The sequence below is a fragment of the Podarcis gaigeae genome (genome assembly GCF_964106915.1).
Source record: "Podarcis gaigeae genome assembly, chromosome: 11".
Taxonomy (NCBI): Eukaryota; Metazoa; Chordata; class Lepidosauria; order Squamata; family Lacertidae; genus Podarcis; species Podarcis gaigeae.
Genome location: NC_139687.1, coordinates 51,730,163 through 51,745,194, shown reverse-complemented (window position 1 = coordinate 51,745,194; position 15,032 = coordinate 51,730,163). Strand labels below are relative to the sequence as shown.

Sequence of the window (15,032 nt, the reverse complement as noted above, 5' to 3'; positions counted from 1 at the left end):
AATCCACACATGTATTAAGGGCTTTTCCCTTCATGCTGAATAACAAAACTACGTTCCAAGTAAAGAGCAGTTTGGGCTATGTACCTTTCTTAACTCTGTAACTGTTTGTCACTTAACGGCCTGGTTTATACATTACCTGAGCAGTGCAGGAGGCACATGGCACGGCTAAGTCCCACACCTCTGCCTTGTAAAATCTAATCCTCAAAGTGATGCACCGCTGAAATGAATGGGACTAGCATTATCAGGCTGCTGTGAGGACTGCAGGTCTAGTTGATGAGACAGCCCCCCAAAAAGAAAGGAGCAAAAACCTGAATGCTCTATGCAAAGTTTCCGCCTGAGGTTGTTTCAGAATGACTGCATAATTCACATCCATAGAATGCCCTTAATGCGCTTCTTGGGAGTTAATTGAAAGAGGTCTCCTTCTCATGTAGCCGTAAGTAGGGAGGCAAGGCAACATCTTTCCCATTATGTAATTCCCTCTAGCTGCAGGTAATTGGCTGGGAGGTGCAGATCATATGGGAAAGAACCACATAATTACCTGTGCTTATATGGTCACAAAATCCGTACACAGCTCAAGCCCCTTGGGACCAATGCCATGAAAAAGCTGTGTGAAGGGAGCTGGGGACTAATTTACATGTATAGAAATGTAATAGCCCAAAACCAAGGGCAAGCATGTTTTCAGTTATTAATGTTATTGCTAGTCGCCATTGTTCCATCTAAACAAAGAAGCAATTCCTCCTCCATCCACAGGAGGAGGAGGAGACAGCGAAACTGAGGCTTGGTTCGGACGCTACATGTTGTGCATGGCAGGTGTGTAGGAAAGCAGTGGGGGGAACAAGTTCAGGAACATATTTCCGAAAGCCCCAGTCGCCAGGAATGTCCATTCATAAAAGCTTCCGGGTGTGTGTCTCAAGACTCATATCTGCAATTATTTCATAGCCACTTACATGCACGCCGTACGCACACATTTTAAAAGCTTGGATGAAGAATAGCAATATTGGAGCCAAATCTGAGATCAGGCGATTCTTCCCGCAACCCAGCATATCCACAAAGAATAACCCAGACTACTGATGATCCAGGGATTATCTTTATCTTTGACCATAGTGACAAAGTACTGAAATTATGCTTATGCAGGAAGGAGCTAGCTGCTTAACAGTGAGTCAAGCCAGTGGTCTTGCTTCTGAAAGCCCCCCCCCCAAAATAAAAAGACAAAGAGCTTAGTACCTTTCCAGAAAATGTTTGTTTGTTTGTTTGTTTGTCATACTCTCTCTGTCTCTTCTCTCTATATAGCCATGGAAATTTGTCATAGACATCTGTGCATTAACACAACTCCTGAAGCCCTTTATAGACAATTGTATGAATATTCAGTGACAGTTTAATACCCATATTTTAATAGAAAGAGAATAATATTTTCATTCTATCAGCTAAGTACAATATAATCTGTTTAGTCAATTTATAAATGAGTACTGTTTATCCAACATAATAGCATCATCTACTATAATGTGATAAGATGAATTATTTAAAAAAATATTTTGCCCTTTAATAGAGTATAGTACCATTTTGAAAATCTTTGCATTTTAACTACTGATAAAAAAAAAATCACAACATATTTTGATCATGAAGGTGATTAGTTGTTTGTTCAAATATGTTAAGGAACAATTATTAGACACACACACAAAGTTCTGGATAACCTGATATATCTCCCAATAATAGCATCAGGTCATTTGAATTTCAAGGAAATCATTTGTGGCAAAATTGTTTTTTTCCTCTTGTTTTTATATTTCAAACAATAGGTTTCAGTGCGTGCAAGAAGCAAAATGAACTACGGAATCCAAACTTTGTAACTCAAAGAACAAATTTTGCTAGGAATTAAGGAACCCTAATTGGCTAATTCTTTTTTAAACTTATTTTGTTCTTTTTGGTTCAAAGAAACAGCCAAATGCCTGAAATGTCTGCAAGGGAAATAATAACAACAGAGTTCTAACCCTTAAATGGAAATGGCAACCAATCTGATGTTTTTACATCATCACAGCAGTCCTCTTTCTTTACAGTTGTAGCCATTTCACTGCCCTGCATGCGTTTAGCTTTCTAAATGGAAATATGTCCCAGTCAAACAGGTTCTACACAGTAAAGTGTACAGATATGGGAGAAAATGAGCATTAAAAATACAGAGGCACATGATTTTTCTATCAGAATTTATCTGAAAAAAAGGAATCTTTATGTACGTATTTTTAAATGAAGAAAATACGGCACTACATTTTATTAAAATTTAAGCATTCTAGACATATACAAATTACAAAAAAGGTGTATAAAGTGTTACGTACTGGCCTGATTCAAAATTTGAGAAGCAGCAATATGTATTTATCATCTGAGTTCTCTTAAAAGCTATTAGAAGCTAAAGTTTCAAGTAAAGACGCCATTAACGAAAAGTGAACCACCCAAAATCCTTTGGATTGTAAAAAAAATCCATGATTTCTTTAAAGAAACAAAGAAAGAAACATTTATGCAATCTAATTTTAAATTTGTCCTCATTTTTTCTCTCTGTTAGTCAAAAACAGCAATGTTTTTGTTGTTGTCAACTTTTATTTTTACTTCTTAAGTACTGTCAGCAGTCTGCCCAAGGGTTCACATACCCATATCACTATTGCTATATTAATTAAACATGTTCATTTAATTCCTTTCCTAGCTTCAGTCACTTACTGATATGACAATAGCAAAGACGGAAATTAAGGTACTAGTTTTACAATATGAAGGTTTTGCTATTGATTTGAAAGTCCATCTAATTTATGATCACATTAATAAGTGCTATGCCAAAGTAATCTCAGAAAAACCTGTAGGATTGCTCTGATGTTGGTGAATTTTTGATTGCACTTCCTTGTAACCCCCCACTCCCGCAATACACATCTCTACAATACAACTACTACTATTAGCAAAGTCAAATATTTTTAATTCTTAGATCTAAAAGTATTTGTCACTCTGCTGCACTACGGTGCATTGTTGTTACTTATCTACAAATTAATCAATATGGTATCTGCTTTAAAACAGATCATACTGTTTATTTACACATCAGCATTTTTTATTTTTAAAAGAAGAACGCAAAATAAAATCCAACTCATACATGAGCCAATTATTTGCTGCATGAACGCAAGGGCATTATAAAATGAAAAAGCATATCTAGCCTTTATTGCAAACACAGTCTAAATATGTGCAGGTAGTTGATTAGGAATACACACACACACACACACACACACACACACACACACACACACTATTTCCTAAAAAGAAGGGGGGACAGGATGACAATCAGGGTATTAAATGTGACTTCATTTATTACCATAGCCCATAATTCCTTTGGTAACACCTGGAGTCAACTGGTTTGACACCTGGAAATCACACACACTGAGAAAGCTATTTGTGCAGGTATGCTCAAAGTCCTAATTCAAAAACTTCAGTGGAAAATGAAGACGTCCTCCTTCTATTCTGGGCTGAGACCCATGTAAATGTTTCATAAATCCCTCTCCACAAATCTCTTTTAACATGCAAATCCATAAATCATCATAATACTGACAAAGAAGTTAACCCGCACGTGAAGCTAATGCGTATTCTATCTGGAACTGCATACTGGTAAAGCTACCCAAACTAGAGGCACTTTTTCAGAGTTCTATTTATATACACTACAAAATAATAATGCAACAACACCCACCAAAACTTTTTATTCCCACAGGTCAGAATTTTATAGACTTCTCTGTTTTGTCTGCCGACATGATGGTGGAGAAAACCAAAACAAACAAAAAAACGTTTAGGATAGGAACCTGTTTCATTTGAAAACATGTTAATCAAAGGAACCAGTGGAGCCGCAAACGGTAAGACAGACAAGGAGTACTTACTGAAGATGGTAAACCTGGAGGAACCTTTCGAACTTTCTTTGTTTGTACTTCTGAAAAAAGAAGACAAGTGTGGCTGTAAGATGTATGTTTGCAGGCTCAGACCCTCCAGTCTAAGATTCAGCACTGAGCTAGCATTTATTATTAATTACTTGCAAGACAGAAGTTCAGTCTAAGTTTCCTTTTAGAAATGTGGAGAAAAGTGGCACAAAGTAACTCACCCACAGAGGTACTGTGCAGAGGCCTTCTTCGCGGATTATTGCTAGAATACTGATAGTACTGAGAGCCAGGTTTGGTGGGTGAGAGAGCGCCTGGGTTGCCCATTTCCATGTCACCTCCGAGGAGACTTTGCTAAAAGATTTTTGAAAAATAAGTATTGTTATATCTAACTTCTCCCTTACTCGCCTTTCTATGCTGATTTAAATAACACACACACACGTTTGTTTGTTTTTTAAAAAAGGCTCTGCGACTGGCAAATTGGAATACTAACACAAAAAATACTTTATTTTCAGATATGACAAAAATAGTACTGAGGCAAGTGATTTCTTTTCAGCAGAATACGTATTCTGATGGCCAAGCAAATGCTTTGGAAATTTTACAATAGCCTTCCACTGTTATTGCTGAAAAGAAACAACAGTTGAACATATGAACTCTTTTGGAGCTACATCAAGTAAAGATCCCCCTCCCCACCTGTTTTGTTTTAAACTTACAGGGCGAACAAAATATACTGTGTTCATCAGTATTTTAAAAATCACCCTGTTGCTACAAAATCATTTCGTCATAAAAGAGTAGGTATTTTACCCAATAATGGAAAAAATGCATGTGTTAAATATAGCTAAATAGGAAACACAGCAAATACTTAAAAATACAATATAAAATGTGTTAATCAGGTATAACATCTGTGATGTGAAAATAATAGTATACAATGCAAAAATGAACTAGTGTTTTGCTAAATTGCTGGGGGGGGGGAGAGAATGACTCTTAAAGCGAGTGGATAGAAGACGTTGCAGCAAAGTACTTCAACAGCATCTATTTTATTAAGTAAGACAGTGAACATCCACAAATATGAAATGTACTTATGAATGGACAATAGCTATGGCTAAACCAGAAGAAATGATATCTCAGTGCAATAACAAGGAAAAAGCAAAGACTGACATTTTCTAAAAATTCTATTTGCTATAACTACATTGAAACTTACCCATAATATATAAATCCCCTGATTATACTCTGCATTGAACACATTGTTCTTTTAATTTTTTCTGGTATGCAATAAAACAGGTGCAGATACTACCATTTATTTTATATGATGAAGAAATTTTCCATTTAATAAAGAAATTTTAAAATTAAGTACCAAAAATCTAACTTTATCGTTACTTGTAATCAACTTTTACTGACTGAACTAATTACTGTACTTGATAAAGTACAGAATGTGTTTTCCCTAATCTAAATTCTAATCACCATGTCACTCACAACAGACTTAGTAATGCTTCACTAACACACCATTCACATGCAAAACACCCTAAATAGGCCAATTATGACTCTGCCCCTGTTCCCTGGTTAACCCGCTGAGAACTGAAAAATTTCACAAGGCAGTCACCAACTAAAACAAAGGCTCCTTGTTTTAAATTAAGACAGTCTTTTTGATTCTTAAATAGCTCAACAAAGTGCCATGTCTTCGTCTGAAAGCAGTTGGTCAAATATGACCCATGAGCTGGAAAATACTTTGTAAAATAAAAATAAAATCCAAATATAACTTTTTTTCTTCTTGGGGATGCATATTCGTTTCTTTTCCTAGATGTGCAACTAGTAAATTGGTAGTGCATCATCAGCTACTTTCATAATTTTATGTGGTAGTCTTCAGTTTCTAACTTATTGCAAAAGGGAGATAAAAAACCCCACCTACACATGACTCTGAAAATTGCAGAGCATTAAAATCACAAATTGTTTGGTAGATAATTAACAGCTGATAAGGTTATTTCCCTGTAGACCACTTTTTTTGCTTTTGACCAAAAAAAGGGGGGGGTGGAGTGTTCAGAATATGTTGCACACAGTTAAAAATAAATATTGCCAACTTTTCCCCACCAAAGTTTTAAATCTTTCATAAGTATCCTGGGAGAAGAAGCAGATTTCCTAAGTCAAGAGATCAAGCCAGAATCAACAACTAAGTATTACCAACCTCTTACTAATACATATTTTATAAAATGTATGGAATTCAGATACAAAATCAGACATACTACATTTAAGTATGGGGCACCTACTGGAATGAGCTACATATCTTAACAGTAAGATATAAGCAACAATTAAACTGATAGAATATATATAAAATTAACCAATTATCTCTCAATATATTCACAGTATGTTTCCTATCAGGCTGTTTGTTTCTTGTCTCTGTACCTCAACACTAAGTTTTAATGTAACTAGGAACAAGTCAGAAATAACTGGAAACCAAAATGGTACAAATCCACTATTTGACTCGATTTAGTTGGCACTGTTGCTATTCTTTACCTTTAGCACAGTCCACAGCTTCAATGCTGAGATAGCTCAGTCAGTAGAGCATGAAGCTCTAAATCTCAGAATTGTGGGTTCGAGTCCTGTATTGGGCAAAAAGATTCCTGGATTGCAGGGGGTTGGCCTACATGACCCTGGTACCCTCTTCCAACTCTATGATTCTATGATCAAAGCATTTCAGTTTTCAAAATTACAAGGCATGCTGGAATCATGAAGGTGGCAATAGGGAAGCCCATTGCAAACTATCGGCCTGCGGTACTGCCAGAAAAAACACAGCCACCGAAGTGCACTTCAAAGTAGGCAAAAGGTAAAGGTTAAGTCCGGTCTAAGGCAACTATGGGGTACGGCACTCATCTCGCTTCAGGTTGAGGGAGCCGGCATTTGTCCACAGACAGCTTTCCGGGTCATCGGCCTAAACCGATGTCATTTAAGACTAAACCGCTTCTGGCACAACAAAATATCACAACAGAAACCAGAGCGCATGGAAACGCCGTTTACCTTCCCACCACATTGGTACCTATTTATCTACTTGCACTTGCGTGCTTTTGAACTGCTAGGTTGAAGCTGGGACAGAGCAACGGGAGCTCGCCCTCTTGTGGGGATTCGAACCGCCAACCTTTTGATCAGCAAGCCCAAGAGCCTCAGTAGTTTAGACCACAGAGCCACCTGCGTTCCTTTTACTTTAAAGTAAGCCCCAGTGATGTAGGGTGAGACTAGGATTGCAGGACTGTTAGAACTGTAGCTTCAAACAAGATGATGCAGTAGTCTAAAAACACTTTGAAATATGTACAAAAAGCAACAAACGTGCATTTTACAATATGTGAATATACATTAATCAGGCATGCTAGCAATTGCACCAAGTAAATGCCTACCACAAAACACTGCTGGCTCTCCCCTCCAGCTTGTCACATAAGCGCCTCTAATTTTGCCTTTATTTAAGCCTTTGTTTTTCATTGGAACAGCTAAGTCATTCTTCTGAGGCAACAAAACATCCTTTTACGTGCTCTTATGGGGGCTTCTCTAAGTACTCCACTGGGGAGAACCAAGATAAATATATATCTACTCATTCTGAGATACTTGTAAATAGAACAACAGGCATTTACTATTGTTCAGCCAGTGCTAACATCTTGTAGTTGAGGAAAGGGAAGACTGGGAAACCACGTAACATTTGGACTTTCTGAACCTAAAAAAGTGAATAAAACATTTTATAGCTAATAAATCTACTACTGTAGATTTATTCGGAAGTGAACCTTTTGAGATGCCCATTTTCTCTCTTGTACTCTGATAAGGATACAAGGGTTGCACCTGCTATCATTTCAAGGATATCACTGTGTACCACCAATATGCAGTCAAGATAAAGAAAACGTTACAAAACCTAACAGAAATAGGCTTAGATGCATCCAAGCTATCAGAAATTTTATCTCCCCTCCGCTTGAATGCCAGAACCCCATATCACAAATTGCTTTTGAAACCCTGTACACATTTGCATATGCAGTAAATACTTAAGAAAATCTAAAAACTCCCTTGAACATGCAAAACAAGTTGTGCAGTTCCAAGGGTCCAGGTTGAAGAGGGGTGGGGGCAGAAATCTTTATTAAAAATTACTGCCACGATCCAAACCAAAATCCAGTCTTACACATACTACGACTAAATTCAAATGGTTGGTTCTATCTAAAACATGCTAAGCAGCCTGAAGGATTGACATCACCCAAATAAACTGTGCCCAGCAACTCAGAAAACCTTCAGAGCTACTTTTCCATGTGTCCTCACCTTCTGAAATAAGGTTGGTGGCTAATTCCCCAGATACATTTACCTGGAGATGCCTTTGTTATCTTTTAAGTGCCAGGTGAATGTAGTTTGGCTCGTTCACTTGGGCTTTTAATTGCAACCAGCACACCTTTCTTTTTTAAAAATATATTATTTATTAAATTTGTATACCTCCCATCATCTGAAGATCACAGGGTGGTTCACAACATAAAAATACAAAATGAGAAAACAAAATACACAATAAAACAAAAACAAACCAATAGCTCCCTCCCACAAACATATTTAAAAGGCCATCAAATGTTAATCACCCAAAGGCCTGATTACAGAGAAATGTTTTCACCTGCTGCCTAAAGCTATGTAATGAAGGCACCAGGTGAACATCCGTAAGGAGAGCATTCCACAAATTGGGAGCCACCAAAGAAAAGACCCATCTTTGCATTGCCATCCTCCGGACCTCTATTGGATGAGGCACACACACAAAGAAGGGCCTCAGATTATATTTCTCTTTCAAACGTTTTACACTAATCGAAATGCTTTCTGAGGACTTTGGAAATCTCTTTAAAATGTAAAGAGAAACTAGATTTTGAGCTGCCTTTCTACTATTGGAAAGGGCTCATTCCATTTTTAAAAGGGAAAAGCAAACTGGTGGAAGAGCACCTCTCATGCTGTTACAGAGGGTCCCTCAATCTCCCAGAGCCTATTTTCAGAGGGAGGGAGAATTAGCAAGAATCACCTTCCCTGTATTCTGCCAGTGATAGGTGTCTTGTGAGCAGAATTCATTTCATGGGCTCTTGGGCTCCAAGTGATTGCTTTGGTCATCTTGAAGCGGTTCCCACCATTTGTAATCCATGCAGACAGAAATAATCTCAAATTACCCTCATTCTCTTTCTTTCTTTACTGATGCACACCAGTGTGCGTGGCATACAAGAGGGCAGATCTCTGCCTCAACACTACTAGGCAGTGCAGAAGGACCCCTACGAGAACATGGCTAAGCTTCCAGGTCCTCTTCATAAAAGACAAGAAGAAGGTAACATGAGGAATACTACCCTAAGGCAACTGGTTAATACTGTAGCATCATCTGCTAACTGCAGGTGCTACATACCCAATCATTATGATACTTGTGTTAGTTAGTGACGGTCTCTATAATCCTCCACAGTTTACAACAAACACAAATGACACACTCACTTTCCCAAGTAAGAGTTCCACATTCGGGTCAAAGCGCATTCCACAGCAGGAAACTCGATCTCAACAAGAGACCCCCAATGCCAGATTCATTCCAAAATCCTCATTGTAAAGCTGGGGATGAACTGAATGCAAATTGTGTCTTTCATGTATGAATCTTCCCCCCCCCCCATCCCCTCTCCTTCAGATTTGGTTGTTTTTGTCATATAAGTGCACATGATACCTTTTCATTAAAAAAATGAACTAGTAACCGAATTCTAGCTGAGAAAATGAAACCATGAATTAAGGAGGAGATTACATTTATTTGTTTGCTTTTTTAAAAAAAGATTAATTATCAATGCACTTTAAAAGGGGGAGGGGGTTTACTCTCATATATTATGAAACTTTTCTCCACCAATGAAAACGATTGTTTTCAGCTAGATAACTGCTGCACTTTAATTTTACATACAGGCACACACAAACACACACACAGGTTTTTAAACATGAGTGGAAAATATATTTTCCACCTCCCAAACTATTATGTTTAAGCTTAATTACAGATATGACTAAGATTAAAATGGGATGAGTGGTGGCTTTCTGAATGAATAATGAATTAACGAGAAAGGTAAATGACCTTGAATGGTACAATCTGTTAAAAGAAATGAATATTTTATTTTATTTTTTAAAAAAAGCAGGATAGGGAAAACGTTTCTCTGGAAAGTCCCTTTGGCTGGACTTCCCAAAACTCACTCCCTCTCTCTTTCTCACCCCCCCTACCCCCACTTTTTCTCTCTGTCACTTCTATTAAATTGTGATCAGATATCAAACACTATTTCATGGGGATGTAGAACAGAGCTTGGTGGGGGGATGAGTCTTAGATGAAACCAGATTACGCTCTTTTTCTGAACACTTGCCAAATGTTTGTAAGTTGAATACATGTTTGGGCATTCTTGCACTCAAACAGCTGCAGTTCTACACTGCCATCACAAACCTATGTGATCTATAGTGACTCTAGGCCATATGTTCCTCTCTTCTTATGCAGCGAAGAAAGGAGAATGGCCTTGGGGCTTAAAGAAGGGGGGGTGAGGGCTTGCATGGCACTGATAGGTGGATGCCTTCTAGATTTCTCCCGTACAGAGTCACTGCCATAAAGGCCTGGGCTACCCGTTTGCTATCCAGTTCCTACATGGCACAGAAGGTTGTAGGAGACAGTAAGTTTTGACAAGCAGTTGTTGTTTTTTAAGCACAGTCAAAAGCATCATTCATTTATTTTATTTTTCTTGGACGGGGAATTATTCACAAGACAGCAAGGAGTGAATGCAGCAATGCTAACTTGCCTATCACATCTTATTGCTTGTGGGCATTGGGAGGGATGGCAAGTGAATGGACCAGCCTAGCTTTTAGCAACACTTTTCTCTTTTCTCCTGCAAAGAATTCATGGGGGAAAGGAAAGTGGCACCCTATCTACTCTACTACATAAATACTCCAGTATGTGTCATTTATGAAAGTGTACAGATCTCTTCCTCCCATAGAATTTTACATGGAACTCCAGAACGCATATCAACCCCGTGTGATCCTAACTGTGCTAAGTCAAAAACTATATATATAGTGGAGGCTTACTATCAGATAAACATATCTAGGGTTATAGCCTAAAAATAAGATTTGTCATACGATGGTTCTGTCAACGTCACGTGCATCAAGTAGCATCACCTTCAAAGTCCAAGCAACAGAAAAAGCTTACAAAGTAAGCAGCTGCTTGTGAACAGGTGTTCCATGCAATTTAGACTCCCAGTTGCAGTGCACCTATGGTGAAACAGGTAGCTGCTACTGCATAAACTCTTTTGTAAGGGGCAGGACTAGCTAGTTTGCATGACCATGGGTGTAGCTGCATTTCCTGTTCTCCTGTTCTCCTGTTGATTGCCTTACACATGAGTAACACGTACAATTAAACTTTGTGATTATTCCACACTAACTTCCAATTCTCCCTGATCTCTATGCAGCACCTTTGATACAACAAACTTTCCAAACTGGCTCTATGGGTTGGGCATGGGTTGAAGGCAAGGGTACCAGTGTGGTTCTACTCATACCCACAGAACCAGTTCCAGGATGAGGACTTCGAGCTTGGTCCCTTGGCAGTTACACTGTGTGGTTCTGTAGATATATCTTGTCCCTTGTGCAAAATATCATTTTTTTAAAAAAAGCATTTGGGGCATGGTGATGCTGATAACGCCTAGCTCTGTCTCTCTTTTCCACTAGAGGAAGGGAAAGCTTTCCAGGTGCTTAATTTGTGCCTGAAACAGATGGTGGGCAGCATGAGGACCAATTAACTGAAACTGAATCTCAACAAGAGATTCTGGGTGTCCAGAAGTTAGGAGAGTGTCTTACTCTGCACAGCACTCCATTCCTTCTGAAGGAGAAGGTGCATAGGATGGGTGTACCCCTTGATTTCACCTTCAGTGCAGGCCTAGCTGGCCACAAGTGATGATATCCATCTACATCTACACTTTATTAGCTACGGCCATCCTTAGATAGGGATAGTCTGGCCACAATGATCAATGTCCTTCAGGTTAAGATTACTGTAATGCACTCTATGTGGGGCTGCCCTCGATGAAGGGTTGTAGTTTGTAGCTATTGCAAAAATGCAGCCACAAAGTTGCTGACAAGTATGGTTGGATGAGACAGCCTAATACTGGTTCTTCAAGATCTCTACTGGCTGCCTGTTTGTTATTGAGTCCAATATAAGATGCCCTGATGGATAAATCTGTAAATTGTTTGGAACCTTGCTACCTAAAGCAGCATCTCATACTATACTCTCTTGCCCATATAAAGTAGCTCCTTTTTCTATGCCATCATCAAAGGAGGCCAAGGCAGCTGGAAGTTTTAAAAGGGCCTTCTCAGCGGTGGCAATTCAATTTTGGAACACTCTTCCCCCAGCCTAGCACCAACACTTGCTAGTTTTCAACATTAGCTGCAAATGTTTCTTTTATGCAAGTGAAATGTCTGCTTGTGCAGTATTTTTATTTGGTTTTATGTTAGTGTATTTTGCTGTGACCTACCCTGAGATTGCATCGTGATTAATTCCACAAGCAAACAAACATGTAGAGATGTCAAGCTCTGCTCTCAAATACCCATAACTTAAATATACATACATGCATGCATACTTACATACATACATACACAAATATAAGGACACACACACACACACACACACACACACACACACACACACACCTTTCTTACAAAACAATGCAAGGCATTGGATACCACATCACTGAAACAAGTAAACAAAAAATCAAAAGAAAATACAATCAAATAATACCCATAAAATCCACAGCAATTACCCAAAACACAGAAAGCAGCAAACAAAGCTGAAATAAAAATCCAACTTTCAACCTAGCCAAAAGGCGACTCAGGATTTAGCCTGTTGCCTGGAGCCATATGATAGCTGGGCTCATATAATACTGGCACCTATTTAATTCCCTGGGAAGGGCATTTTATACTTGATGAACACCACAACTGAAAAGGCCTTTCCCCTGATAGATATACACCAAGCCACAGCTGACACAAGCCACCTGGGGCATGGCCTCTGAAGTTGAACACATACCAGAAAAGGTAGTATCTTAGGGACAGAGTATATAAACACACTTAGTGCATAGGATGCACCTATGCCTTCTGCTTTGCCTTTGCCAAATTGATATGCAGACTACAGTGAGATGGTGGGGAAGGTTTATGCCTCCATTCCCCAGCCACAATAGACATGGAAATTCTGTTGCCCCCCATCCACCCCACCCCCTGTGACTATGGACTTAGTAAAAAGAAAGTAAGAAAGTTACTACCGATGCCAAAGGGGACCTATTTATTAAGTCCCATAGCTGCATTAAGGGAGGGGTTTTTTTCACCTTGATCACAGCTGGGGGAGGAAAGAAGTAAACCTCCCCTCCCCATATACTGCTGTTAGGATAACAGTTCTTCTCCCTTCATCTCTAATAAATTAAGGGGGGAAACAGAAGACTTGAATTAACTATAATGCATGGTTTTTCCCAGAGTTATACCTACTGAAGCAGCTGTATTGTGAGAGCCAAACGCAACACAACAAAGATAGCCATATTTTTGTCCCTATGTCAACCCCATTCTCATGTAAAGCAGGGAACTCATTTTTCACATTAGAAAGGGGCACACAGGTTAGGAAAACTTAATATTTCACAGCCTTAACGCCACATTTTTCCCAGTGCTAAGAACATGAAGAGGCAAGAGTTTAGTTCCTTCAAACATATGCACATTTTCAATGCAAAACCAAAAAAACCTATCCCCATTCCATACGTGAATGAGACAGACAAAGGGATAAAACGTGTGTTTGCAATTATTAGGTTCAGTTTGATACTGATTTTTTTCAGGATTCTGGAGCAAAATCTGCTGTTGTCCTGATGTAAAAGATGATTGGCATTGGGTAGACAGTATCTCTCAATGGTGGAAACAGAATGTCAAGGCATGAAGTGCTTAAAAAAACCACAACGCAAACAACCCCTATTTACAGTGTTTTCAGGTAACCCATCAGACGTCCATGTTCTTCAACAAAATTTTACTAAGTGGGTACATACTATTTCAGAGGGTTTTCCCTCTCATTGACATTACCTTAAAATGCATCATGATGGAACAAGCTATTGTGTATTAATGTCAATGATAATTATTTTAATTCTTCTCCTCACTCCCTCCACAGTTGCAATATCTCATGGTTGAGCTACAAGATTAAATCTCACTATTAAAAAAATATCAACGATGAATTAATTTCCCTTAATTGCATACTTTGAACATTGAACATAATGGATAAGTAGTCCCATTATTTGTCTGCTAGCTGTTCTTTTAGGGTATAATCATGGATTAATCCTGGGCATCATTTGGCTTTTATTTTAAAAAATAGATGGTCCAACAGAATAGTGCAAATGACCACAGATGACATGTTTTGATGAGGAAGATGCTGGTGACATTAAATAGATCCCACTGAGACCCCCCCCCCAATCTTTTCAACCAGAGAAAGCAGAAATGTTGCTCTGATCTTCCAAGTTCTTACACTGGAGTACTACCGAGGCAACTGATTTTATGATTAGGCAACTTTTAATATGCACTGTTTTTAGATGGAGGCTTTCACATATTTACATGCATCTTTCTGGCATGAAACTTCTCAAAGCTGCCCAAATGAAATACCTAGATTTTGCTGAACAGAGTAACAAAAGCTACTGTCATAGCTTCCAGCGATTAGTGAACATCTTTACTGTCAGAAATATATAATCAAAATACAGTAACTATCTTGTGAGCAAACATTATCAATAAATTGTGTTATTGATCTCTACTTTGCACAGATATTGTGTTTATATACATCACAACCACAATCTCTAAATAAATATTCTTTATTAAGAACTGCAATAAAATTCAGTGGCAATCTTCTTAGGAAGCTTGATGTTGCAACAACAAACCTGTACCTTTGAACACTTGCTGAGACCACTGGATCAGCACTCAGAGAGGTCTATCCATAGCTCTAAGTAAAAATATATAATAGAACCTTCATGTTCAGGGGAAGTATACCTCTGAATAAGCAATAGTGAAAACAAACCACTTGTATGTTTCTTGTATTTGAACTGCTTGAAACAAGACTGGCTAGATGATCCAAGTACTCCACCATTCGGATAAGGCTCTGAGCTCTGCCAGAGAGGCAAA

General features: G+C 38.5%; 1 protein-coding gene and 1 long non-coding RNA gene across 32 annotated transcripts in view; both read right to left on the bottom strand.

Annotated features, from left to right (window-relative positions):
- Positions 1-15,032, bottom strand: part of TCF4 (transcription factor 4) — a 338,871-nt gene that overhangs the window by 128,376 nt on the left and 195,463 nt on the right. For 25 of the 31 annotated variants that reach the window (XR_014556176.1, XR_014556177.1, XR_014556178.1 and 22 more), the window contains 2 exons: positions 4,106-4,235; positions 3,888-3,937 (listed from right to left, as the gene is read on the bottom strand). The exons of the other annotated variants lie outside the window; for them this stretch is intronic. Coding sequence is in view for 22 of the 25 variants with exons in the window: in XM_083702697.1 (XP_083558823.1) it covers positions 3,888-3,937; positions 4,106-4,235 (180 nt within the window). In the remaining 3 variants the exon portion in view is untranslated. The remainder of the gene's footprint in view (positions 1-3,887; positions 3,938-4,105; positions 4,236-15,032) is intronic. 31 annotated transcript variants of the gene reach the window in all.
- Positions 5,667-14,984, bottom strand: LOC310827249. Its single transcript, XR_014556256.1, has 2 exons — positions 12,520-14,984; positions 5,667-12,480 (listed from the first exon to the last, which is right to left on the bottom strand). It is a non-coding gene; the product is annotated as an uncharacterized lncRNA (long non-coding RNA).